Source organism: Phyllostomus hastatus, unplaced genomic scaffold (assembly GCF_019186645.2).
Source record: "Phyllostomus hastatus isolate PE091 unplaced genomic scaffold, TTU_PhHast_1.1 phas_scaffold_129, whole genome shotgun sequence".
Classification (NCBI taxonomy): domain Eukaryota; kingdom Metazoa; phylum Chordata; class Mammalia; order Chiroptera; family Phyllostomidae; genus Phyllostomus; species Phyllostomus hastatus.
Window position 1 is genome coordinate 6409093 of NW_025334009.1, and position 26054 is coordinate 6435146.

The 26054-nt window shown below is 56.7% G+C and overlaps 1 protein-coding gene across 1 annotated transcript; it reads left to right on the forward strand.

Annotated features, from left to right (window-relative positions):
- Window positions 1–25194, forward strand: LTF (lactotransferrin). The gene is made up of 17 exons (XM_045857027.1): window positions 1–104; window positions 4176–4339; window positions 7104–7212; window positions 7530–7712; window positions 8034–8181; window positions 9102–9157; window positions 10152–10330; window positions 10781–10955; window positions 11851–12005; window positions 13172–13262; window positions 15023–15070; window positions 16011–16166; window positions 16794–16935; window positions 19874–19941; window positions 21817–22001; window positions 23208–23397; window positions 24959–25194. The coding sequence occupies exons 1-17, from the start codon at window positions 62–64 to the stop codon at window positions 24991–24993; spliced, it is 2127 nt and encodes a 708-aa protein (XP_045712983.1). The 5' UTR covers window positions 1–61; the 3' UTR covers window positions 24994–25194.
- The last annotated feature ends 860 nt before the right edge of the window (window positions 25195–26054 follow it).

Sequence of the window (26054 nt, forward strand, 5' to 3'; positions counted from 1 at the left end):
AAGCGGAGCGGGCGCAGGTGGCAGAGCCTTCGCTGGCGGGAGTCTCGTCGGGACCTCGGACATGAAGCTCCTCTTCCTCGCGCTGCTGTCCCTCCTGGCCCTCGGTGAGTGCGGGTCCCTGGTCGCTGCGCCCTGCGGGGTTGGCTCGAAGTGTCTGCCGTCACCCGGCGCGGCCGTCCCGCCCACCCACCTGGGGAGGAGTCGGAACCCGCGCTTCTGAGATGTGCCGGGGGCGCGCCGAGAGCCGCTCCGAGCTTCCCAAAGGGCCGCCTCCGCAGACCCTGTCCCCCGTCGTGGGAGCAGGACCTTTGGCACCCGTGGTGCTGTTGTTACACGCGCTTTACCTGGGACGCAGTGAGACCCAGAGCAGGAGAGTGACTTGCCCAAGACACACAGCCGACCTGGGACTCAAGACCCCAGCTGCCGCCAGGGCTGTGCCTGCCTGGGCGGGGCAGAGCCTCTCGGAGCCGGTTTCCTCTCTGGAAAGAGTGGTCCACACGCCCGCCCACGCAGCGGTGCGGGCGGCAGCAGGGCGGCCCCTGCTCGGGGCAGGCACGGGTGCAGTGCCCTGGCTCCCGCCCCCCACCAGAGAGGGGCAAGGCGGTGGCTCAGACCTCCTGGTGAGACCCCTTTCTCCGAGGGGGAAGGAAATCGACGTCTGGTTTCAAATGTGCCCAGACTAGAAGGGACTAGAAGGCACCCAAATATCTGAAGTAGTTTCTGGGGTGCCCCACGGGCACCCACCGGTGACGGATGTTGGCGATGTAAGTGCCGGAGCTCGGGGCGTCCTCAGGGAAGGGCAGGGTCCCAGGCAGCAGCCGAAAGGGCTGTGACCACCAGCACTTGAGCCCCGGGGGCAGGGTGAAAGCCTCCCCCACCCCCTGCCGAGTTCCGCTCCAGCCCAGCACACCCCCTCCTGTCTGCCGGAAGGGGGTCGTGGGAGAGCAGCCCTGAGCTTATGCCCCCAAACCTAGGGAGTACGGTGCTGTCCCTGCCTGCCCCTGCTTTCTGGTCCCCTTCTCCACATTCCTCTCCGCGGGTGCTGCTCATCCCTCTCTTCTCCAAGGCGGGACCTGGCCGGGCCAGGACGGACTTCCTTCCGCTCCCTGTGTGTGGCCTGCTGGGTGCACAGCACAGGTGCGGCCCCCTGGGAGGGGCCGAGAGGCGAGGAGGTGGTCACGGGCCAGGGGCCAGGGCTCTGGCTCAGAGCTGCTTCCGTTTGCACCTGTGTCTGCGGCTGTCTTGGCACCCCCACTCCTCAGCCCTGGGAGCCACGGGTCTCCCCATCCCAGCCTCCCAGCCTGCCTCTGACACCTTGGGGCTGACTGAGCAGGGCGTGGCCCATGAGCAGGGGAGGCAGATGGCTGAGGGTGCCCCCCCCCAAAGCCCACGCCGCAGGGACGGGGGCTTAGGCAACCCAGAGTTCCTGTGTTTTATTTGTAACAGCTTTACTGGCGTGCGTTTTACAACTCACGAAATTCACCTGTTTCAGGGACTGTCAGCGGTTTTTCCAAGGGGTGTGACGGCCCCCCTGACCCCATCAGTTAGGTTCAGCACACGTCCATCCCCTTGCTGTGTCCATCCTTACAACCACTTATTTACACGTCCTCCTCCCCCCAGCCTCCAGCAACCACTCCTCTGCTCTCTGTGTCTGCCAAGTGGCCTCTGTGGACATGTCACAGGAGGGGAGTCACACCGCGCGTGCTCTCCTGTGTCTGGAGCGTGAACGAGGCTCCCTGACCTCGTGGTGCCCACCAGCCATTCCTTCCTTCTCAGCACCGAGGGCGGTCCCACGGGAAGGGCGTGCGGCTCACCGTCGGCGGGCACCCAGGCTGTTTCCGCTTTTCGGCTGTTCTGAATGTCCACGCGGCCGTCTTTATGTGGACAGACGCTGTTACTTCTTTCTAGGTGTCTAGAGGTGGGGTCGCCGGGCCACGCGGTAACTCTGTCTGTGTTCACCGCTTTTCCAGAGCGCAGACCGCTTCCCATTCTCAGCAGCACACGAGGGGTCCCCTCTCTCCCCATTGTCGTCCTCTGTTTTAGTGGTCACCATGCCAATGGCTGCGACTCGATGATCTCATCGCGCTTCTAATCTGCATTGTCCTGGCGACTAAAAACGTCGAGCATCATTTCAGGTGCTTAGTAGCCATTCACGCGTCTTCTTTGGAGAAATGTCCCTTCCTCTCTTTCGCCTGGTTTTGACCGGGTGGTTGGTCTTCCTGTCCTCGGGCTCTCAAGGGCTCTTTGTAGACATCTTCTCCCAGCCTGCTGGACTTTGTTTTTATTTTCTTTGCTGCCTTTCGAAGCACAGCAATTTTGAATTTGGATAGGTCTCGTTTATTGATTTTTTAATGGATGGATGTGCTCTTGGCGCCATGCTAATTAATCTTTGCCTAACCTAAGGCGGCAAAGTTTTGTGTTCTCTTCTGAAAGTTTGTTTCCTCTCTTACAGTGAATTCCGTGATCCACTTTTGAGTTGGTTTTTGTGGGTGGTGTGAGGTGGGGCTCTGGCTTCGTCTTTTTGTATGTGGGCATCTGATGGCAGGAGCACCCTTTGTTAGCAGATTGTCTTTTCTGCTATGTGCCTTAGCACCTTTTGGAAAAATCAATTGTACAGATAAGAATCTACTTCTGGACTCTTAAATCTGTCTCATTGAACCATATGTGTCTATCTTTATGCTAAAACCAAACTGTTTTGATGGCTGTAGCTTTGGAGTATGTTTTAAAATCAAGAAGTAAAATTCCTCCAACTTTGCTCTTTGTCAAAATTGTTTTTGGCTTTCCTATAGATGTTATAAAATATTAATGATAAATTATATAAATGTGGGGGCTATTTGCTATAAATTTATTTATTTATTATATATATTTTAGAATTTGTTTATCAATTTCTGCAACAAATGAAAAAGCCTGCTGGAATTTTGATAGAGATTGTGTTGAATTTCTATATCAATTTAGGGAGAATTACCATCTTAACAATATTGAGTCTTATCAAGTACAAATACAAATGTCTCCCCATTTATTTAGTCAAGTTTTATAATTTTCCTTGGACAAGCCTTGCATTTTTCTGTTAAATATTGTCCTGGGTATTATTCTTTTTGATGTTATTATGAATAGAATTATATTTTAAATTTTCTTTTTGGATCGTGCAATTGTTTGTATGCCAAAATATATTTAGTTTTTGTATATTGACCTTGTGACTCATGATCCTTTGTACTTACTACTTTTAATAGTCTTCTGGGGACTCCTTAGGATTCTCTACACAGAGGATCATCTACAAAGAAAGACCATTTTATTTCTTTTCCTGCCTGGATTTTTTTTCTTGCCTTATTGTTGTGGCGAGGACCTCCAGTACTGTGTTGAATAGAAGAAGTGAGAGTAGAAATTCTTGCATTGTTCCTGATATTAGGGGGCAGAACATTTAGTCGTCACCATTTTAGTACAATGTCCACTGTAGATTGTTCATAGATACCCTTTACCAGGCATCCATGGGATTTTTAAGAGCTCTGGGCCAATCTGGTTCAGCCCTCTCCCTGACTGTGTAGATTCCAGCAACAAAGCCGGGCTGGATGGGGGAATCTGTCTTTCTGACTCAGAGGTGAATGGTTGTAACTCAGGCGCGCTGACCCACTTGGTACACCACTTACTGCGGCTCCTGACAAAGAGTCAGGTACATTTTCTTTAGTTCCCTTGGCATCCCCGGGGGAGATGCTTATGGACACAACAATCTAGGGGACCTGGAATTTAGGCTGGACTTTGCCACTGCCCAGCAGCCAGCCACTCAGCCTCCTCAAGAGCCAGTGTCCACATGAGGAGCAACAATCCCTTTCCTGCCCACCTCCCAAGTTCAAGCGGGACAAGGCAGGTGGAAATACTCCATAAACTGATGCAAGGGGCCATCATCATTTTTCTAGTTGCAGGAAGGAAAAGAACCCAGAGGTTCTGAATGTCTCCTCTAATTTATTGAGAATCATGGTCCTCTGACCAGGACAGGGTGCTCATTATGAGGCCAGCGAGACACCTCCACCTGAGCAGAGAGGCCTGGCTTAGCCGCAGGCTGGAGAGGGAAGGGAAGGGGCAGAGAGAGGTGGAGGGGTCTGGAAAACGCCGCCTGAGGGTTAGGCGGTCTCTTCCGCGAGCAGCGGTAGAAGCCTTACTCCTTGGCCTTTTTCTCCCAGGACCGAGTCGGGCCATCCGCAGGAGAGGCGTTCGATGGTGCACCATATCACAAGCAGAGGCAGCCAAGTGCTCCAGGCTGAAGCGGAATCTGGAACGAGTGCGTGGGCCCTCTGTGATCTGCACAAGAAGAAACTCCTACCTCCAGTGCATCCAGGCCATCGCGGTGAGTCAGTGTCCTGCGTCGGGCAACCAAATGGAAAGGAAGGGAAGCGGAGGGAAGGGAGGGGAAAGGCATGGAATAAAATGTAAACCCCCTGCTCTCCCCTCCTCCCTCTGCTTTCCTTCCTGGGTGCTTGTCAGTTGGGAACAGTCCTCTCTCACAAGACAGGAGGCTCTTTGGAATGCAGAAACCAACATTCAAAAGCCAGGAGACCATGCGCGGGGGGGGGGCGGGAAACTGGGACCCCAACATAAATTGCTGGTAACAGCTGTGCAGAAAGGACACAGCAGCAGATGACCATGTAACACTGGCAAGCGTCAAGGTCACCCTGCAAGGTAAAACCCCTAGAAGGCCGTGACCTCTAAGCCCTGACAGCAGTGAGCTCAGCCGGTCACAGCCACCGCATTGTGTTGTGGACATGAGACACGGGGCACGAGAAAGACACTTGTCCAAGACACTTCCAGAGAGAGACAAGAGGATCGTGACTTTTGGATGACTTCAGATTCCGTCTGTTTGCTGGGGTGCAAGACCTACTGAGATAATTTTTGCCGATTCACCCCACACATATGTCCTGTGTGCCGTGGTTGAGGGTACTGGTCTCCAGCACAGAGCGGGTAATCCGTGTAAAAGTCTTCAAGAAGAGCTAGGTTGTCGGAGCCAGTGTGTAGGGGAAAGAATCTAGTTTGAGCAACGTTTTAGGATATAATTTTGTAACTATGGCCTGTGGACACACAGCTCCAGTCTTTCTTGCCGGTTTAAAATGCCAATTCCTGGGCTCTGTTCTGACCTGTTCAACCCGAACACCTGGGAATGAGGTCACAAAATTTGCCTTTTTCACCAGCGTCTGATTTGAAATCAGTTTTACATATCATACATCAAACTAAAGTTGGGGTCCATTAAATGATTAAAACGGAAACATGCATTATTGAAAAGCTAGAGGATTGATTAATCAGCAGCACTATAGCAGAAAGAGGCATCGCTTAGCTTTTTAGCAATGAACTAAATGATGAAGTAAACTAACAGATTTTAAAATATAAAAGTATCGGTTCATAGCCAGTAGAAACATTTACACAGAAATTTTAGAAAGCACCGGAGTGAATATGCGTCGGCTCTGACAAGTGATCACAATTCACAGTCTGTAAAGAACGGATTCAAACAGGTAGGAAGTGTAGGATCACACGAAAAAAAATGATAGGAATGGAGTATTCATAAGTGGAATTCATAATTAATAAAAATACTTATACAACATTTCTCTTGATAATCAGAGAAAAACAAACCAAAGCAATTTGTTAGCACTTTCTTTTTTCTTTCTTTTTTTAAAAAATATTTATTTATTTTTAGAGAGAGGAGGAGGGAAGGAGAAAGAGGGGAGAGAAACTTCGATATGAGAGAGAAACATTACTTGGTTGCTTCTCATACCCGCCCCAACTGGGGACCAAACCCCCAACCCTGGCAGGTGCCCTGACTGGGAACTGAACCCATGACCCCTCACCTTGCGGGACGACGCCCATCCCACTGAGCCACACTGGTCCGGGCAACACTTGCGTTTTCTAAAGTAATAATGTACTAAGATGAAAGCCTGTCCTGCCAGTGATTCTGTGGCGAAATGATCCCTGCACTTGGTGGCATTCTAAGCTGGCATCATGAATCTTCTGGAAAGCAGCGGCAGCAGCAGCAGCAGCCAGAGCTGGGAAGATAAACAGGCTCCTTGCCTGTGTGACTCCACCCTCAGATGCCCGCCACGTGGTGACAGGTCATCGGAAAGAAGGAAAAGCCAGCCACGAGGACAGAGCTGCTCCTGCAGGCACCGTTTCGGCAGCCAGCATGTCAGAAGCAGCCCAAGTGTGGGACGTGTGGGGGGGATTGTTTAATAAACTACAGAACCACCACATTATAATGAAACAGCACGAAGTCAATAACATCCACAAAGGCTCTACAGAAGTGAGAGAATGGGTGGTTTTAGATGAATAAAGCAGTCGACAAAACATCACCTACGCCAGATTGCAAATGCAAGAACTACGTGAGCGTGTGAGAAGTAAGGAGCCAAAGAGCATAAAGATAAACACGGTTTGTTAGGATTTCAAGGTGTCTAAATAACTACATTTCCTCTTCCATAAAAAAGAGCTTGAAGTGACTAGGGAGCAAAGGTGTCTCGGGGAGAAAGTGTCCAGAGCGTGAACTTGAAACGTAAGCCCCTGCGGAAGGGTGTACTCAGCGGAATTACTCGGGGTGGGCGGAAGTAGGTTTGCAGTCGTTCTTGTGGAAAGTACCTCATTAAGGGAACAAACTTGAAGGACACATGGTCAAAAACTAGGGGGAGGGTGGTAATGGGAGGGAAGTGGGGAGGGGTGGGAGGGGGGGCTGGATTGGGAGTAAAAAGGAGAAAACTGTATTTGAACAATGATTAAAATAAAATTTTAAAAAAAAGAAAGTACCTCAATAAATAACCAACCATAATAGGAGAATAAACTGTGTCTCACACACTCGCAAGTATAAACCTGTTTTTGCCCCGCCCTGCACAGGGGGGCAGGCCCAGGAATGAGTCAGCGTGCCCCCCTCAAGGGCTAAAGCAGCTGGGCTGGTGCTCGTTGCCCCAAAAGAGGGACCCTCAGCTGGTGCCCCTGTCATGGGATGTCAGTGGACATGATCCAAAGCTGACCCTTTAGAGGAGCCCCCCAGCCACACAGAACCTCCTGATGCCCCGCAGGCCCCCTGCCTGGGGTGGGGAGGGCTTCCTCCTGAAGCTGGTCAGCCCCTTTGCTTTCAGGCGAACAGGGCAGATGCCATCACCCTTGACAGCGGTCTGGTGTACGAGGCGGGGCAGGACCCGCACAGACTGCGGCCTGTGGCGGCGGAGGTGTACGGGACCGAGGAGGGTGAGTGCTCCCTGGGTGCCCGGAGCTGGGGGCGCTGCGGCCTTGGCCCCGGGCTCTGTGGAGTCAGAGCGGATGAGTCGCCGATGTGGGGTCTCGGCGGCATCATGCCTGAAGGCATCGAGTCCCTGGTGGGCGCTCTGGGGCGGAGGCCGACCCGCCGGCAGACAGCCTGTGCTCCCCGGGGAACCAGGGCAGGCCCCGGGCAACTCTGCGCCAGGAGAACCTGCAGCACCCGGGTCCCCTGCCCACCAGGGGCCGTTCTCCCGCCCCCCCCAGGGGTCCAGGCTGAGCACTTGTTTCTCTCTGCCCCTGGGCAGCACGGCAGACGCACTATTATGCTGTGGCCGTGGTGAGGAGGGACAGCAGCTTCCAACTGAACCAGCTGCAAGGCGTGAGGTCCTGCCACACTGGCCTCAACCGGTCCGCCGGCTGGAACATCCCTGTGGGCACGCTCCGTCCGTACCTGGACTGGGCAGGGCCGCCCGCACCCCTTCAGGAAGGTGAGCTGGCCGGGGGATGGTGGGTGGTCTCAGGCAGGGGTCTCTTACTCTGGCTCACACACAGCCACTTAGGAGTCACACAGGTGAATGTCCAGGTGACTCCAAGGCAGGGGCGAGGTTAACCTGGCGGGTTCGCTGCACCGGCTGCCCTTGGGAGCTGGTTTTTGAGCTCCGAACCTCAGCACAGAGGTCACACACCTGGCAGGGGTGGAGGGAGGGGCTGCCCCCTGTCCCGGGGCCTGAGGAGAGGGCACACTGGGGGGCGTGGCTGGCTGCGGCCAGGGCTGCCTCACGCTCGGTCCGTTCCCCTGTGTCCCGTAGCCGTGGCCAACTTCTTCTCCGCCAGCTGTGTCCCCTGTGCGGACGGTGCGCAGTACCCCAACCTGTGTCGCCTGTGTGCGGGGGCAGGTGAGGACAAATGTGCCTGCTCCTCCAAGGAACCGTACTTCGGCTACTCCGGCGCCTTCAAGTAAGTGAGACGGTCGTCCTTTCTCCAGCGACCCGGGTGCCACACGTCCTCAGGCCGGGAGACCTTTTCTCTGGCCCCCAGTGGAGCTCAGCCTGCCTGTAGGGACCAGCGAGGGGGCCCAGCCCCCACTGCGGTGCAGACAGAGGCCCTGCGCACCGGGAGGAGGGTGCCGACTCTGCCCGGGGGGGTGGACCCTCACCTCCACTCCAGCGGCGGTGGCCCCCTCGGTCTCTCCGGAGAACCCCGAGTCTGGCTTTGCCCTGTGTGGTCCTGGGTTCTGCCTGCCGACGCTGTCCTCTCCCTCACCACACAGGTGGGCGGGAGGAGCCTTGTCAGGAGACAGCCAGTCCCAGGCTCCTGGCTGGGCACGATGGCGGGAGTCTGGGCTGCCATTGGTCTGCCCTACCTGGGCCCCACCTCCCTGAGCTGGTGACAGCGAGCCCTGCCTGCCCGAGTGACAACCCTGTGCCCTCTCTGCCCCCATGCAGAGGCTGACGCCGCTCCCCTGGCCCCTGTCTGCCTCCTGGGCTCGGGCAGTTTTGCAGACGGGGGGTGGGGGGGGGCCTCCCCGCCTCTCTGCCGGCCAGGGCACGTTGGCCCACTCAGTCCTGGGGGCAGGAACCACGTGGCCAAGGATATGGAGACTTTGTCTTCCGGCGTAGAGGCTCCAAAACTGTGTTTTACACAGGAAGGGAAAGTTTTGCCCTCTCAGCTCTCAGAGCGAAAGGTGGGGTCCTCTGGCCAGCAGCTGAGCCCCTCCTCCTCAGGACGCACCTGGTCGTGGCCCCTGCTGCCCGCCCAGTCGGGCTGTCCCTAACCCTCCGGGCCCCGCCCTGCGAGAAGCAGACGCCCACGGGAGACAAGCCCCCGTTCCCCCGGGAGGCCACTCAGGGCTGACCCCCCTGTGCCTTCGCTCACAGGTGTCTGCAAGACGGGGCTGGAGACGTGGCTTTTGTCAAGGACAGTACGGTGTTTGGTAAGAGCAGCGAGGAGAGCTGCGGGACAGCCTCCTTTCACTGTATTTTGTCATAACTCCGCATAGCGAGCGAATTCGATGCTGGCACACTGTGTATATGGGCTCCATACTGGGCGCGGCGCTGCCTCCCCCTCCCCCCCTCACAGACACCGCGCCAGGGTTCTGGGCGCCTGTCCTCGAGGTGTGTGTGTGTGGTCTTGCCACTGCCCGTGTGGGGCTGGGCTCCTGGGCTCCGAGCTGGCGGGAGTTCCGCTGGGCGCGAGGAACCTCGGGACTGAGCGTTTGCGACCGCCCCGCCGCCCAGATGTTCCGCCCAGCGTTTTGTTTTGGAGGTTTCTCTGCGCCCTTGCAGGCGTGTCCAGTTCGGTGGCTCTGACCACGTAGAGATGCTCCTCGGAACGTGTCCACCAGAGTTCACTCACCCACCACCCTTGGGACGGCCTGGGTCACCCTGCCCTCCCCTTCCCCGCAGGACAGCTCCGTGACTCACGCCTTTAGTGTGTCCTCTTCCTGTCTTGCTGGAGAGTGTCCCCGAGGGGCTACACGCTGAAGCACGGTAGCTGGGTGCCCACGGGGGCAGGCCTACCGCACTCCATCTGTTTTTATTCTCTCTAGAGACGTGGGTGAGGCAGCGCTCCCTGGCTGGTCCCTGGGTTTGTCTCCATTGTGAGATGCGTGTCTAGGTGGGGTTGCCATGGAAACGGGGGGCTCAGCCACAGCTTCCTTGACCCACCGGCACCAAGGCAGCCCGTGTAATCCAGTCACAGCATCCCTAGGCGGAGCCCCAAAGCTGGCAGAGCCCTGTCTTTACCTTTCTGAGTGTTCTGGAAAAACTGGGGTGTCCTTTTTTTCTGACACCCCCGTTTTGTCAGCTGGGCAAGACATCGCCTTGAGCTCAAGTTCCATGGCGAGACAGGGGCGATGGCTGGCTCAGGGCTGCTGCCTGCAGCAGGCTTGTCTGGTCCCCCCAACCCCGCCCCTCTCCCTGCCCCAGAGAACCTGCCAAACAAGACGGAGAGGGACCAGTACGAGCTGCTCTGCCCGGACAACACCCGGAAGCCGGTGGAGGAGTTCGAGCAGTGCCACCTGGCCCGGGTCCCCTCTCACGCGGTCGTGGCCCGCAGCGTGAACGGCAAGGAGAACGAGATCTGGAGGCTGCTCAGCAGGGCACAGGTGCCCGCACCCACAGTCCCCCCGCCTGCTCGGGCTGCAGCTGGGGCCTCCCTCCCTCCTCCCCCAGCTCCCCGCCGCGCTGGACACGGAGCTGTGACCCCCCACCCCCCGGTGCAGCAGTGTCCAAACCCAGGAGGGGCCTCTGGACAGCAGACGCCGTGAGACCCACTGGGGTTATTGACCGACAGCGTCTCGTGGGCTGGAGGGAGGACCACGCCACGTGCTCGGGACTCTAAGGGGCTCGGAGCCCAGCGGCACCCTCAAGGCTGAGCCAGCACCGAGCTGCGTCTCGGAAATGGCCCGAGTCCCTCACAGGAGGAAGCCAGCCACGGCTCCCACTCTCAGAATCGCCCCTCGTTCCAGACGCTTTCAGTGATGTGTGCGTGTGTGTGCGTGCATGTGTTTCCTTACTGACCACTGGCATCATCGACTCTCTTTTCCCTTCACTAGGAAAAGTTTGGAAGAGGCAAGTCAAGGAGGTTCGAGCTCTTCAGCTCCCCTCGCGGGCAGAAGGACCTGCTCTTCAAAGATAACGCCCTCGGATTCTTGAGGATCCCCTCCAAGGTGGACGCTGGGCTGTACCTTGGTTCCGGCTACCTCACCGCCATCAAGAACCTGAGGGAGTGTGAGTGAGGGCGCGGGCGGCGAGGTGGTGAGCTGCGGCTGAGTCCCGCGGGGAGAGCGGGTCACACACCCACCGCTGCGTGGGCAGTGGGGCCCTGCCCCCTAGTGGTCACTCCCCCAAGTCGCAGCCCCTGGACGTCTTGGCCGAGGTTGTGTTTGATGCAGGTGCAGGTGCCTTCTGTTGACCAAGTAAAGGCACTTGAACACGTGGGAGAGTCTCCACACGCGTGTGTCAGCCACGTGGTTAATACTGGCACATGTTCCTGTGAGCCTCAGGCTCCAGACTCCTGATTGAAAAATCAGTTTTCCTCTTACGAAGGGAGACATAGGGACAGGGGCCAGGAGAGCCAGGGCCCCTGGTGGGGCGAGGCCAGAGGCCCGGACACACACCGCCCTGTGCCTGGGCTCTGGTTTGGGCTCAGGGCGCCACAGTGGGCCCGCGCGGCCATGGTCCTTCCCCTGAGGGGGCTTGGGGTGCAGTCTGGTGAACCCTGAGGCTGCACCATGGCTGCTGGTGGTGACTGCCAGCTCTCGGGGAGGTCGGAGCTGAGCTGGACTCTTGGGGGCCGTTGCTGTCTCCCCGTTCCAGAGCTTTCATCCTGTGGGACTGAGATATTAGGCGAGTTGTCATACTGAGGACAGGCGGGTGGGTTAGAAGCCAGGAGAAGAACGGGGTTCAGAAACAAAGGGGGCAACCCTGCCTGAGGAAGGCACTGGGTGCAGACAGTGGAGGGAGGGCGGGGCGGGTGCGGAAGGCTCTTCCGTCTGGGAGCAGGGGCGGTCGGGCAGGGAGGGCACTCAGGGTGGAGCTGGGCCCCAGGGAGGTGAGCAGAGCTGGGTGTCGGGGCCTCCGGGGCAAGGCGCAGCCCCCTGCTGACCGCAGTGTCCCCGCGCAGCGGCCGCGGAGGTGGAGGCCCGGCAGGCCCGGGTCGTGTGGTGCGCGGTGGGCCCAGCGGAGCAGCGCAAGTGCCAGCAGTGGAGCAGCCAGAGCAACGGGACGGTGACCTGCGCCACGGCCGCCAACACCGAGGACTGCATCGCCCTGGTGCTGGTAGGGGCGCACCCGCGGGGGAGCCTGCGCCGCGTGCGGGTGGGGCCGGGGGCTCCGCGCAAGACCCCAGGTCGTGGGCTTCTGCTTAGAAGGGCCTGGGCACTACAGAGGCACTTTTGGGGGGTCAGGCAGGGTGGGCCCTGGAAGGGCTCCCCGGGGCGGCGCACAGTGTGCCTGCAGGCACAGCTTCCTGTTGAAGAGCCATTTCCTGTGGGCTCACGGCTCCTCTGGTTATAAGAACAGCTCACAGTGACTGCAGGTACTTCAGAACATAGAAAGGTGTGGCGTAAAATAAATAACAGAAACCAGGCGTGATCTCACACACGGAGACACCACAGTGGAAGTCTGGGCAGTGTCCCACCGAGGGTTTCTGGGGGCATCGGTGCGCAGGCTGGCCACGGCGCTGGCTCCCCGCACTGGCTAGGTGGGTTCTGAGTTCTTTTCACTTAACAGTGTATCATGGCCTTTTCCCCGCGTGAATGCAGGGTCTTTGAAAACGCTTTTGAAACAACGATTTCAGGGTGCCTTTTGTGAGGACGTGGCTTGGTCGTGACCCTGTTCCTCTTTGTCCCCTCATTTGTCATCATCGATGACCCTGGGATGTGCATCCTTGACTAGAAATCTTCATGCATGTCTCCAGTTATTTTCAGTACCTTTGCAAAAAACATATTACTGGGCCAAAGGGGGAGTCTGGGATCTCGATACATCCATGTTCCCGGGCTGGAGCATGGGCTCATCCATCCTAACAGTGAGCCAGTTTGATTAGAAATTTCTGCTTCTTTGTCAACCGACTTCTGCGTGGTCCTCCGAGCATAGCCAGCTGGCCCCCTCTGTGCCCTGAGCGCCGGAGGCTGGCCCAGGAGGGGGCCCCACGCGCGTGCGGAGTGCAGGAAGGGCTCCTTTCAGGGCACGGAGGAGCATTCGTGCGGTCTGGGCCTGGTCTTCCCAGCGGAAGCGACAGCATCAAAGGCTCTTGGGGGTGGCCGAGGGCCAATAGCACACGTGTGTCCTTCAGGTGCTCCGTTCCAACACCCCCCCCCCGCCCCGCCTCCCTCTGCTGCTTCAGCTGGACGGTTGACACAAGGCCGTCCTCGCAGAGAACTGTCCAGACAGGCGGGGCGTGAGACAGCCTCACTGTGATGCCGAGATGCGCTCTGTCTTTGCAGAAAGGAGAGGCCGATGCCTTGAGTTTGGACGGAGGATTTATCTACGTCGCCGGCAAGTGTGGTCTGGTGCCGGTGCTGGCAGAGAACCAAAGTAAGTGGGGGGCGTGTCCTCCCTGGTCCGTTCCGCCTGGGCCATGGGATGGGGGCGTGGAGGGGTCGTCCCCCACGGCAGGTCCGGGGGGGAGACACTGAGGAGGATGGATACGTTTGAACTCGAGAGTGTGTCACCTGACGAAGCACACAATGGCTTCCCCTCCTTAACCGTGTTTGATAGTTTAAGGTGTTTTAACAGCAGCGGACAGGAACAGCACAGAGGACAGATGACATTAAAGACATGTGTTTGCATGGAGGACGACATGGAAGAGTGTAGTAGTAAATGGGTGGAATCAGCTGTAGGGTAGAAATGCTACCAACACCGTTCAGTTGCCATCCACAAGAAATGTACTTGAAATTTACTTGTTTTTATTTGTCTTAAAATCCAAATGCTGGCATCGTCCACAAAAACGTAACAGGTTCATTTCTAACTGTTACAAAGTCGAAGTGCCGAAACGTGTTCACTGAAGCATTTGGACTCGCATTAACGCGTCATGGTGCCGGCCGTGTATTTGAAAATTCACACACGAATGAAACGGAAGAGCAGCCGGCACCCGATCCTGCCCCTGTTTTCCACCTGCCGTGTTACACTCAGGCCCCTTTGGACCCCATGGGAACAGAATACCTAGCAGGCACAGCTACCAAGGACAGGAAGCAGAGATTTTTTTTTTTAAGAATGAAATGTTTCCTGCCCTAGTGGACTCTTACAAACGTGCTCCGCCTGCGGGGCTCCCTGGCTGGGTGTCTGTCGCCAGCACAGAGGTGGGTGTCTTCCGAAAGGCGCCCCACCTGCCCCTGCAAGGCACCAGGAGCAGCTGCACTCTGGAAGCGCAGACCTGTTTTTGAAGCCCTGAGCAATTTCCCGCACCGGACACTGGCGGGAGGGAAACTTTGCGAATCAGACATTCAGTGGACTTCTGAAAACGTCCAATTTTGTGGAGTGTCACGGCGCCGGGCCTGTAATGAAGAGGGTCCTGCACCCCTCAAGCGGGGCAGGGGGTGCACAATGTTAATAACTCGTTTATGTGTGCCACGAGATGAAAAAGGTTGAAAATCGCTGGGGTAGAGCCCTCTTCATGCACATCCCCCTCCTTCCGCTGGAGCTCGGTGGTGTGGCGGTGGCTGCGGGCACAGTGGCCCCTCTTCTTAGTTTTTGAGACGCTTTTAGTGAAGTATCACATACGTGCAGAAAGGGCGAGCAAGGGTCCGACTCAATGACCTCCCACACACGGGCGCAGCCCCAGGCACTCGTGCCCAGATGGAGACACAGCTGGTCTCCCGAGTCCCCCCGTGTCCTCCCGTCACCGGCCCCCTCGCTCCAGCGCGGGTAACGACTCCTGGCCTCCACGGGCGCAGTCAGCGCTGCCTCTTTCTGAACTCCACGGGGAAGGGGCTGCACACACGGGCCGTTTTGTGTCTCTCGCGCAGTGTTGGATTCGTGCCGTTCCTCTGTGGGGTGCGTGGTTGCAGAACGTCCAGCCTTGTTGTGTGGCGTTCGGTTGTGTGGCTCTGCTGCGGCTCCTGACCTCTGCGCCTGTGGGCGGGTGTCTGCGTGACTTCTGGTTGGCGGTGTTGTGAACAGTGCCGCGGCGAATGCCCGTGTCTGCCTTCCGGTGAACCGGTGGACTCGAGTCTGCTGCCTGGAACCACCGGGACGCTTTCTTTGTATTTGATGCCCCACGGCTGAGATACAGCAGTTTGCGGTTTCCCAACACATCTGCATGTTCCACGACCTTTTGCTTGTTTTTATTCTTTTAGGACCCAGAGAAGGCAATAACTTGGATTGCGTGAATACACCGACGGAAGGTGAGTTGGAGTCATGTTCGGGGTCAAGGGTGAGTTCTTGTTGCCGGAGGAAGAGGCGGCAGGAACTTAAAAAAAGCTCACAGAAAGAGATGCAGCCAAAGTTCTTTTGGAGATGCAGATAATTCACAGATGCTCATCACTGATGTTTACATTGACCTTCACACTTGGCCACGTCTCGGCCGCGTGGGAGGAGAGGTGCCACAACCCCCCATGTCTCTGTGGATGCGGACGCGGTGGCTCAGACTGCCTCCCGGAGCACCCTGGGTCTCGCTCACGGGCAGAGATGACGACGCTGGGGCAGCTTCTGTCTCTCCTGCGACTCCTGTGCTCTGGTCCCAGCCCCAACTGCCCCCGCCCACCCCAGAGCTGGTGCTTGCTCGGCCTTGGAAGATCTCTGCACAGCCCAGAGCGGGAGTCCGTCAGGTGCACCGGCAGGAGGAGGACAGTCGCCGCACTGACCCCCCCCCCCCCCCCCAGTGCAGGACTCCACACAGGGCGGTCCTGGAGACACACCCCGGCATCCAGACAGCCCTTCGCCCGGTGGCCGCCATGGCTCTGGCCCGGAGCATGTGGCCGCTGGGGATCTGGGCGCTACTGGGGTCACGCTGGATGCTCAGTGTTTACTGCTCTAGTAGCTCACACCTGAGGGTGGATGTGCTGGTTTAAAACTTAGCAACAGAGTGTGGCTAGTCAAGGACGGTCCGCAGAAATCACTTGAACGACCGGCTTTTCTTCCTGTCTCATTTCCCAGCCCAAGTTAGTCTCACCCTAACATGGGACAGCAGCGTAGGCCTTCTGGTCCACCTCACAATGTGTTCCCTGGGGGGCCGTTGCGGAGGGTGCGTCCTGACCTGCTTTGGCCTGAGGTGCAGACAGATGCCCTAGCGTCCACATGGCAGGCCCCCCCCGGAGATTAAGACTTGCTCTTCTGTCCTCCAAGGGTATCGTGCTGTGGCGGTGGTCAAGAAATCCAATGCCGGCCTCACCTGGAATTCCCTGAGGGGCGCGAAGTCCTGCCACACCGGTGTGGGCAGGACGGCAGGCTGGAACATCCCCGTGGGTCTGCTCTTCAACCAGACAGGCTCCTGCAACTTCGGTGAGGAGCCCTGAGAGGGGAGGGCGGGCATCCTGGGGGGCGGGAGCCTCCGGGAAGGGCGGGCTGCCCTCCGTCCTGCGGCGTGCACTGGCTCTCTGCACAGCCGAGCATGCCCCGGGCAGGCACCCCTCTCCGAGCTGAAACGCGGGCCTGTCCACCTGTTTCTCCGCACCCTAAGAACGGGTGCAGGCTCTGAGCGGTACAGGCGGTACTTTTTACCTCCTGGTGCTCCAGGTCTAAGTTCCTCAGCAGCGCTGGCTTCCGAATTTGGGAAAAGGCGCTGTCTGCCCCATGTGACTTCGGTTACTGCAACAGAACCGACTTCTAGGTCCACCTTGCAGCGGAGGGAGGAGAATAGGACCTCAAGGCTTCCGGCCCCACCTGCTCCGGGGCCCATCCCCGCTCTCGCCACCCCGTGCCTAAGCCCCGCCCCACCCCGTGCCTAAGCCCCACCCCAGCTCCCCTGAGCCTGGTGCGGTGGAGGTGTGTGTCACCGCTTGGGACAGTGACTGTTCTCTGTTCTGGGCCACAGAAGGAACCCGCACCAAGCTGCGTCCCCTGCTAGGGAGAGGCCGCACACGTTGACTCAGGCAGGAAGAGCTGACTTCCCGTGCTTCTCCTGTGCAGGTGAATTCTTCAGTCAAAGCTGCGCCCCTGGGGCAGACCCGAACTCCAACCTCTGCGCCCTGTGCATTGGCAACGAGCAGGGCCAGGATAAGTGCGCCCCCAACAGCAATGAGAGGTACTACAGCTACAACGGGGCTTTCAGGTGAGTGCTACCGCCCGGCTCCAGCTCCGGCAGGGCCGTGTGCCCCCTGCATTTCTAAGGGGCCGGATCTGGCCTGTCACAGCAGAGCCAGGGGTCCCTTGGTGGTCTGCTGATGGGCAGCACCGATGAGGGCTCCTCCGGCCATACTCACCGCCCCAGAAAGTGGAGGCGGGCCCTGGGCTGTCTGATCTCGGCTCTGATGGGCTCCTCCCCGGCTCCTGGAGGCAAAGCCAGCCTTAGTAGTGGAGTGCCACGTCCTCATCCCCAAGTCAGACGGAGAGAGCAGGCGGTATCTTAAGTCCTATCTACAGCTCAGTTTCGTGGGGGAAGAATTGTTTTTTCCACAGTCACCACCCTGCCCCCTACTCTGCCATTGTGTTCCACATGCCACTTTTCTCTCTGGTTTTGGCCTTGGACACGACAAAGAAGATAAGCAGTATTGCGGTGTTGTTCTCCACGGGTGAAGTGGAAAATAGCCCCAAAATAGGTTTTCAGAATTATTTGCAGTGAATATCCACCACCCACGTTTTGTAACCCCATTCACTGGGACATTGGGCACGTACTGCGTTTGTTAGGCAGGGGTTTGAAGGACAGAGCCCTCTCCCACCCTTTTCTCCAAGAATGCATCTCGCCACCAGATGGCGCCATGTGTCTGAGAGTGACAGGGGTCGGACTGTGGTCTTCGAACTTGCTACATTATGAATTCAGTAGCCTTCTCTCTAGCGAGGAGATGATACAAAACGAGCTTTTACAATATTACACTCTGAGTGACTCAAAAAATATTTTGTGAATGTGCAAACCTATCTTTCAGGGACTAAGGGTTTGCAAATGGAAAAGTTGTGATGGGATTTGACTCAGAAATATTGAATAGACACATCTCTGATAAAAACCCAAAGGAATCATTCAGGGTTTGTTTGTTTGTTTGTTTGTTTTCCCCAAACCTATGCAAGGTATGATTTCCCTGGAAACACCTAGTCTTCAGCATCCCTATTTGTACTTGGGGAAAAGGCTTTGCTCCTCTTTTCTTTTAAAAGATTTTATTTATTTTTAGAGAGGGAAGGGGGAGAGAAAGAGAGAGAGAGAGAGAGAGAGAGAGAGAGAGAAACATCAATGTGAGGTTGCTGGGGGTCATGGCCTGCAACCCAGGCATGTACCCTGACTGGGAATCAAACCTGGGATGCTTTGGTTTGCAGCCTGCGCTCAATCCACTGAGCTATGCCAGCCAGGGTCTGCCCTTTTTTTTTTGACTTTTACTTTTTTATTATTTGGAAACTTCTCTGGCAGACATTCTCCCTGATACTATCTACTTTTCCCATTCACTGGTGTTTATTATATTATTAACTTAGTAGAAAACTGGGGACTGCTTCTTTGCCACTGAAAAAACTCACGTAAGGTTCTCATCAGAACACCACGCTTTGCCTCTTGTTCAAACTGAAAGCCGGAACCAGAAGTCCTGCTCACCTCTGTGTCTCTAACACCTGCCCATGGCCGGCTTTTCATGTTTCACTCTCGGCCGTGGCTGGCGACTTCCTCCTCAGGGAGGAGGAGACCTGGCCTCTCGTTCTGTTCCTGTGCTGCTTCTGCCCACAGCCCCAAACTTCGCTCCTGCTCAGCTCCTTTCAGCAAGATTAGGTCATCTTTGGTGCTTAGATTCTTATGAATATGCAAATATTAGTCTCATGAGTGTGTGTTCTAATAAGCTATTTCCCTCAGTGTGCAAAGGGTCTGTACGCGCTGCACAAAGGTAACAGATGCCCCACAGTGAAACGCCACCAGTCGGCTGCCCAGGAGTGAGGCCCCATCTCGCCAGGACGTGGCGGCCGGCGCAGACCTAACAACGCCGGTGCCTCTCTCTTAGAGTGGACGAGCCGCCGGAGAGCCCCGGCTCTTGGCAGAACTGGCAGAGGCATGGAAACCAGAGCAAGGACAGGCAGGGGACCCAGGCACGATACAGGAGAGAGCATAACACTGTTTTATTTACGCCGCAGTTAACATCGTTGAAGAGGCGAAAGGGGGTGCAGCGTTCACAAAACGAGAAGGGGAAGATCTAAAAAGGAACAGCCAGACTGCCAACGGAGCTTTTAGGAAGTACAAAAATAACCATAAAAATTCTTTAAAATGACATCATGGTGAGATTGTGCAACTGAGCGAATACCTCAGACGCTAAAAGGGAAAGAAGGGCAAATAACACAAAAATATAAATCGATGGAAAATTAGGCGGTCATCCAGGAGAGTCTGTCCTTTAAGGATTAAAGTGTAAAGAGAAACCAGAAAACGAGTACAGAAATGATCAAAGAGCTAATGAAGTAAAGGGGCTATGAGTAGAGTTTCCAGGTTACAGATTTCCACTCCGTCCCTGGATTCCGTGTGGGGGCTCTGCCCTCAGCTGTGCCTGCTTCTTTGGTCCACAGCGGCGCTCAGGGTCAGTCTCCCCGTGAACAAACCTCCGGTCCTGCCAGGGCGAGGGGGGCGCTGCACGGGACGGGGGCAGCTTAGAGGCGCCTGTGGAGGCTGGATCCAGTCCTCCTGTTCTCAGCCGTTTTCCACGGCCCTCTGGTTCCTGAGCCTCTCTGGGGCTCCGCTGTGCCACGGCTTTTCATTGCTCTGCTGGGCCGATTACCGCTCATCCATTTCCTCTCTGTCTTCCATCCGTGGTCGTGATTGTCTTCTGTCTTTCCGTCCTCACACCGCTCACTCTCACGCGTGTATAGCTTTAAAAACACCCCATAAATGTCATTTTACTGGGGCTTTAGAAGGAGGGAAGCCACACATATGTGTTCAGTCTATTTTAAACCGCAAGGTCCCGGAAATGTTTGTCTTTATCTTTTCCAAGTTTACTGCAATGTTTCAGATTTTGGAATGTCTATTGCAAACGTCTATGAAAACTCTAATAGTTTCTCTTCTCCGGCCGTGTGTTTTATCTTCCGGAACGTTCCAGGTGCCTGGCTGAGAACGCCGGAGACGTGGCCTTTGTGAAAGCCTCCACCGTCCTGGACAACACGAACGGTGAGCGAGCGCGTTTCCCCGGCCCCTCGGCGCAGAGGCTGCGGCCTCGCGGCGCCTCCTCACGGTCCTGCTGGCGGCGGGGAAGAGGGCACACGGTTTTCCAGACCCTTGCGTTAGTCTCAGGATGTGTTACTTTGGGATGCGACATGGTGATGTCTATAGTGTCACACTGATCCTGAAACAGTCCCCTCTCTCTCTCTCTCTCACACACACACACACAGACAGACAGACAGACACACAGACACACACACACACACACACACACACACACACACCCCAGCAGTACTCCAAAGCAAATGTCTCCCGGCTTTGTCTAGACAACCACAGAAACATACGTCTTCCTGCCCCAGCCTATGGGAGACCGAATGTGAATGATACTGCAAAAACAAACAAACAAACAAAAAACACAAACTTACGCAAATAAAATTTCCCTTTTAAAAAGGAAGTGGGGAACCTCCATTCAGCCCCATGTGAGTCCCCGTCTGGAAACTCCTTGGGAGTGAACGGGGGCCAGAATCGCAGGCAGCGGCGGATGCTGGAGGGTGAACCCCCAGCCCATGTTGAGTAACCGCTTTCTCTCTGGGCATCTCTGAATGAAAACCACGGTGACCAAGTTCAAGGCCCCCAACGGTGCCCCTCCCGTTGGCCCCACTCAGCACCCCTCCCCCCCTCCTCCGCAGCAGGGGCCTTGCTGCTGCGTCCCCTGAGTAAGAACTGCCCGACTTTCTGCCTCCTTCCTTCAAGGATATCGACGGTCACGGCGGCTCTTTCCTCCTCACGTCTTTTGGGAGAGGGATCGAGTCCAGCCATGTAAATGTGGAATGACCTCAGTATCAAATGGACAAAGCCAACAGAAGGAAGGGGTGGGGTGCTTTCTGGAGGGGAGACGGCAGGCGAGAAGCAGGGGCCTGAGCCATGACCCTGCATCTGGACGCACGCAGACCTGCATGCGATTCCGTTTAGAATTTATGAACCATGCACCTAAGTGATCTCCCGGGATCTGACGTCAACTTTAGTCATAAACTTCTGCAGGATTTTACAACTGTACTTTATTGGAACTGACTAAATACATTGGAGAAACCCAGAAAGTTTCCTTCTTTTCTCTGGTCCCACTGAGAACACTTGAATGGGGAAGGAGAGAGGAAATGATTTCTCCTTGAACAGAAACCAGCTGTTCTTTTTCTGGAACTCACTGAAAAAAAAATATGGCACAGAGGGAGGGATTTCTTTTTAAAAGCTAAAAAAATTGGACAGCTTTATCGAGACACAATTCACGTACCATAAGCCCGCCTGTTCAGAGTGTACAGCTCCGAGGTCTTCCGTGCATCCACCACCACGGCCCTATTCTAGAACGCTCACGAACCTGCCTAAAAGGAACCCCCATCCCCACGAGCACTCGGCCTGGCCGGCACCTTGATGTCAGCCCTGGAGATGCTCAGAGCAGAAAACACAGGCACTCAGTAAGAAAGAAAAAGGAAGAGACGACACCCTGTAGCTGTCGGCAGTCACTTCCCCACGCCCGTAGCCGGCAGGCATGCATCCGCTTTCTGTCTCCCTAGGTTAGGCTGCTCCGGGGGATGGAACGCTGCACGGCCTTCTGTGACTGGCTTCCTTCCCAGAGCATCACGCTCTCGAGGTTCACCTGTGCTGTGGCGTGTGCGAGCACGCCACTCCTTTCTCTGGCTGAGTTCCAGCCCGCCGCGTGGATGCGGCGTTAACACTCAGGGTGTTTGAAGCTTGCACAGCGTGTGCGGGACGGTGATTTCTTCTCTGTCCTTCGCATCCCCGAGACCCCAGGGCGTGCGTTTCAGGAGGCCAGTGGATGGCGACACCCGGAAGGGCCCTTGGCCTGACGCTACCTTCTTCCCTCCCCAGGAAGGAGCACCGAAGCGTGGGCTCGGGATCTGAAGCTGGACGACTTCGAGCTGTTGTGCCTGGACGGCGGCCGGAAGCCTGTGACTGAGTCTGAGACCTGCCACCTGGCCAGGGCCCCGAGTCACGGCGTGGTATCCCAGAGCGGCAGGGTGTCATTCGTGGAGCAGGTGCTGCTGGACCAGCAGGTGGGACCGCCAGGGCCTCCTGCCCTCTCCTAACTGCGTGGGCTTCTGTCAGCTGGGGCGGTCACGGAGCTAGGTCAGCCAGCCCATCCGGAGCCTGCCTTTCCGGTCCCTCTGCTCGGAGCTGGTAGTGACGGTGTTTGCGTCTTTCAGACTGTGGGGGCACCCAGAGTCTCAGCGAAGACAACCTCGGCTTCTGTCCTGGGGTTTCTGGGACTGACCTAACCTCCGCCGGCAGTCTCACACCCCTGACCTTGTGCCCACTGCCCGGCTCAGACCCGGTTAATCTTGTCGCTTTTTTTGTTCTTCAAGCCAGTGAGGGTGACCACTGAGCCCTCCCCCCCGCAACCGGATAGAGTGGCTTCCTCAATGCGCCCTGAGTCTTGGCTGAGTGGCCAATGCTCTAGACAAGGCAGCCACGTTTGTCCCCCCTAAAGACACCAAACCCAGAATTTCTGCCGCTTTAAGGCCTCCTATGAGAAGTGGTGTCCAGGAAATCCCACCGTTTCCTTCAAGTCTGTGACTCTCCATGGAAACTTCTAGTCTTGTATTAAACCATCATGTCTCTGGGTGTGCTCTAAAGATAGGGCCCTGGAATGGCACCCAGAGGCACACCGAGTGGCGGTTATGGGCCCTTGTGGTGGCGCACGTGCTGGGGCCGGTGGGAGGTCGGCTGCCGTGGAGACGCTCAGCGTCCCAGCTCAGCCTGCGGGAACTCTGGGCGTGGAGGGGGGATGGTGGCCCCAGGAGACCAGGTGACCTGATCACTGGCAGAGACGGTTTCCAACACAGACTGCCTTTCCAGGAGAGCTGGCCGATTAGAATGCCCCTGGTGACCCACTTTGGGGGCAGGTCCCCCAAATCCTCCGCTGTCACTTAGTCACCCACCCCTGACAAGTTCTAAGGGAAGAGGTGACAGATTAAGTAGGAAGGAGGGATGGCAGGAGGGGAGATGAGAGAGGCTGAGGGCCTGGGTGCTGCCCACCCAGGGTGGGTCTGCCGGCTGGGCCCCGGGCAGCAGGAGGACACGGGGCAGGGGACGCTCGGCCAGGGCAGTGGGACAGCTCCAGAACTCAGCTCCTTCCGGCCCTTGTTTGTCCCAGCGTTGACCCCGGAGGTGGGCAGGGGGAATGTCCTTGGCCTCGAGAACCCATGAACTTGCCCGCGCTGTCCTTCGTCCCTCACTTGCTGTCGGCCCCTTTGACACAGAACAAGTTCGGAAGAAACGGCAGCCGCTGCCCAGGCGCGTTCTGCTTGTTCCAGTCGGAAACCAAGAACCTCCTGTTCAACGACAACACCGAGTGTCTGGCCAGACTCCGGGGCAGACCAACCTACGAGGAGTATCTGGGCCCAGAGTACCTCACGGCGGTGGCTAACCTCAGGCAGTGCTCCACCTCCCGTAAGTGCGCCTGCGGTGGCCTCTCTGAGAAGCCAGCACGGGCGGGTGAAGGTCAAGGTGGGAGGGCCAAGCGGCTCTAGGGCGGAAGGTGGGCGTTAAAAGGTGAAGGCAGCGTGTTATCTCTAGGCCTCCGGAAGGTGCAGTCCCACTGATGAGGTGAAAGAATGAGAGAAAAAAAGAAAGTAGCAGATAATATGCTCAATTTTATCATTCTGATCATGACTGTTACGGAGTTTTAAGAAACTGATCATTTTATTCAATAAAATGAAATGTGGGTGTATGTATGTAAATGTGTATATACATGTATGTGTGCATGTATACATGTATATACACATGCATTTAGACACACACATATTTTTTAAAGATTTTATTTATTTTTAAGCAAAGGGGAAGGGAGAGAGAAAGAGGGAGAGAAACATCAGTGTGTGGTTGCTTCTTGTATGCCCCCCACTGGGGACCTGGCCCGCAACCCAGGCATGTGCCATGACTGGGAATCGAACCTGTGACCCTTTGGTTCACAGGCCGGCGTTCAATCCACTGAGCCACACCAGCCAGAGTGACACATATATATTAAGAAACGACAAATTCTGATTTCTAGACAGTTTCCACAATTACCAACGATAGAGAATACAAGTGCTCAAGAAATACTTTAGCCAGAAAAAATATACTGCCAGTAATTCACTCTTTTAAAAGCATTTGGGAGACTCGGGAGCACTGTGAGGCTCTAGCTGGGCGATGATGCTGAGGTTCCAGCACGCACGGCCTCCCCGTGCCAGGCCCCCTCCCCCCGCCCCATCCCGAGTCAGAGCGCTGCATGGAGGGGCCGGTGGTCCAGGCTTGGAGGCAAGGCCAAAAGTCTCTCTCTCCCTGGCTCTCAGCTCAGGCGACTTTGCCCTCTAGGGGACACAGGGCAATGCCTGCAGATACTTAGATTCTTATATGTTAGGGGATGCTAAAGGGAGCAGAGAACAGCCCTCCCAACAAAGATTTCCCGGGTGGCACCTGTGCCGCCAGGGTGGCAAAGCCTGCTCTCCACCAGCCGCGGTCCCAGGGAGTCGTGCCGCAGGTGTTTCTGGGAATACGCTCGGGGAAACCCGGCTGTGGGCCGTTCTTGCCAGCAGCCAGCTCGCGCTGGCATGGACCGCACACCCCAGAGGGCAGCGCGACCCCGTCTGTCCCAGCTGACCCCTTGGCCCTTAGCAGCGTGGTGACTCACTGGTGCATGCAGGAGCCTGTGAACACCACTGCAAACAGATCTGCATAAAGATGACACGCCAGTTGCTCACGGTCCAGAAGCTGGGGGACCATCAGTGTCAGGGATGAGGTGCGGGGGGAGGTCGTGTCACCCAGGCCAGAGCAGGGAGTCAGCCAGGCCGGTGAGGGCCAGGGCCAGGGCAGCCGCGCGTGCTGCCTTGGGCTGTGGGGACGTGTGAGTGGAGCATCGGTCTGCAGCGGTGGGGGAAGCGCGGAGGAAAGTCTCTGGTTTAGCATCGTCTTTAATTGACACATGGATTAAAACAGAAACCGGGTTCTGAAGCTCCTGCTCCGTTCTCTCCCACAGCACTTCTGGAGGCCTGCACCTTTCTGAGGGGTTGAGACTCAAGAAGGTGGCCCAGCCCCCTGCCACCCCCGCCACCCCACAGCTGCCGCCGCCGCCGCTGCCTCCACTGCCTTGGCCCCGTCCCCCGCCCGCTGGGGCCCGCTGCTCCCTTCCCGAGGGGCAGCTCGCTAGGCACACCTGTTTTCACAATTTCCTGCTGTCGTCGCAACAAGAAATAAAACCGGAAATGCCGTTGATTTGTGTTCCTTATGAAGCATCCTTCACCTTTTCTAGAATTTCTTACTGAAACCTCGAGTCTGACCAAGTCCCTGCACAGTGGGACCTTTCCTGCCACAGTTTTCGGTTCCGGATGGCCCTTGTTCCTGTGGTTGTGGGTGTGCGGCCAGATGGTGCAGGGGTCTGAGGACAGGCCGGGAACCGTTCTCCCCACGGCCGTGTGGCTGGACGGCGGCAAAGTCGTCCCCGCGTGTGCGGCCGTGCAATGCCTTGTGTGAGTGTGCGTGTGAGTGTGTTTCCAGGGCGTGTGCAGCTGTGCAATGCCTTGTGTGAGTGTGCGTGTGAGTGTGTTTCCAGGGCAGGGGGAGGGGACAGAGGACGGGAGTCACGGGGTCGGTGAAGGAAAGTGGGCGTCAGGAAGATGGGTGCGTGTCTGGTATTTGAAGTAAACAGCAGCGGCATGGTAAATGCACAGTACAGGCGTCGTAGGAAAACGTGGAATACCTCTGTCCCTTGGCCTTACTGGCCCTCGCCCTCTGGTTGACCTCCAGTTGCTAGTTTCCCCTCCACCCCCTTTCCGCAGCCAGCATCTTAGAATGTGGTCTCTAAGTGGCCACCTCCACTCACTTCCGCAGGTAGGGTGGGCGGTTGGGTCACTCTTGCATTCTCCCCCCTTCCCCCCGCGCCCAATACTTTGATTCTAACTGTTCCCTCTCCTGCGGCGTGCGGCGTGGTCTGGGACAAGGACCCCCCCCACCCCCCCGCCTTCCTGGACTGCTAGGCCCAAGAGCGTTCTCAGATCTCGCCCTCCGGAGCCCTCCGCTGTGTCCGATCCTGTCGGCCACACACTCGTGCTTGAAGCCCTGCTCCCTCGGCTTCC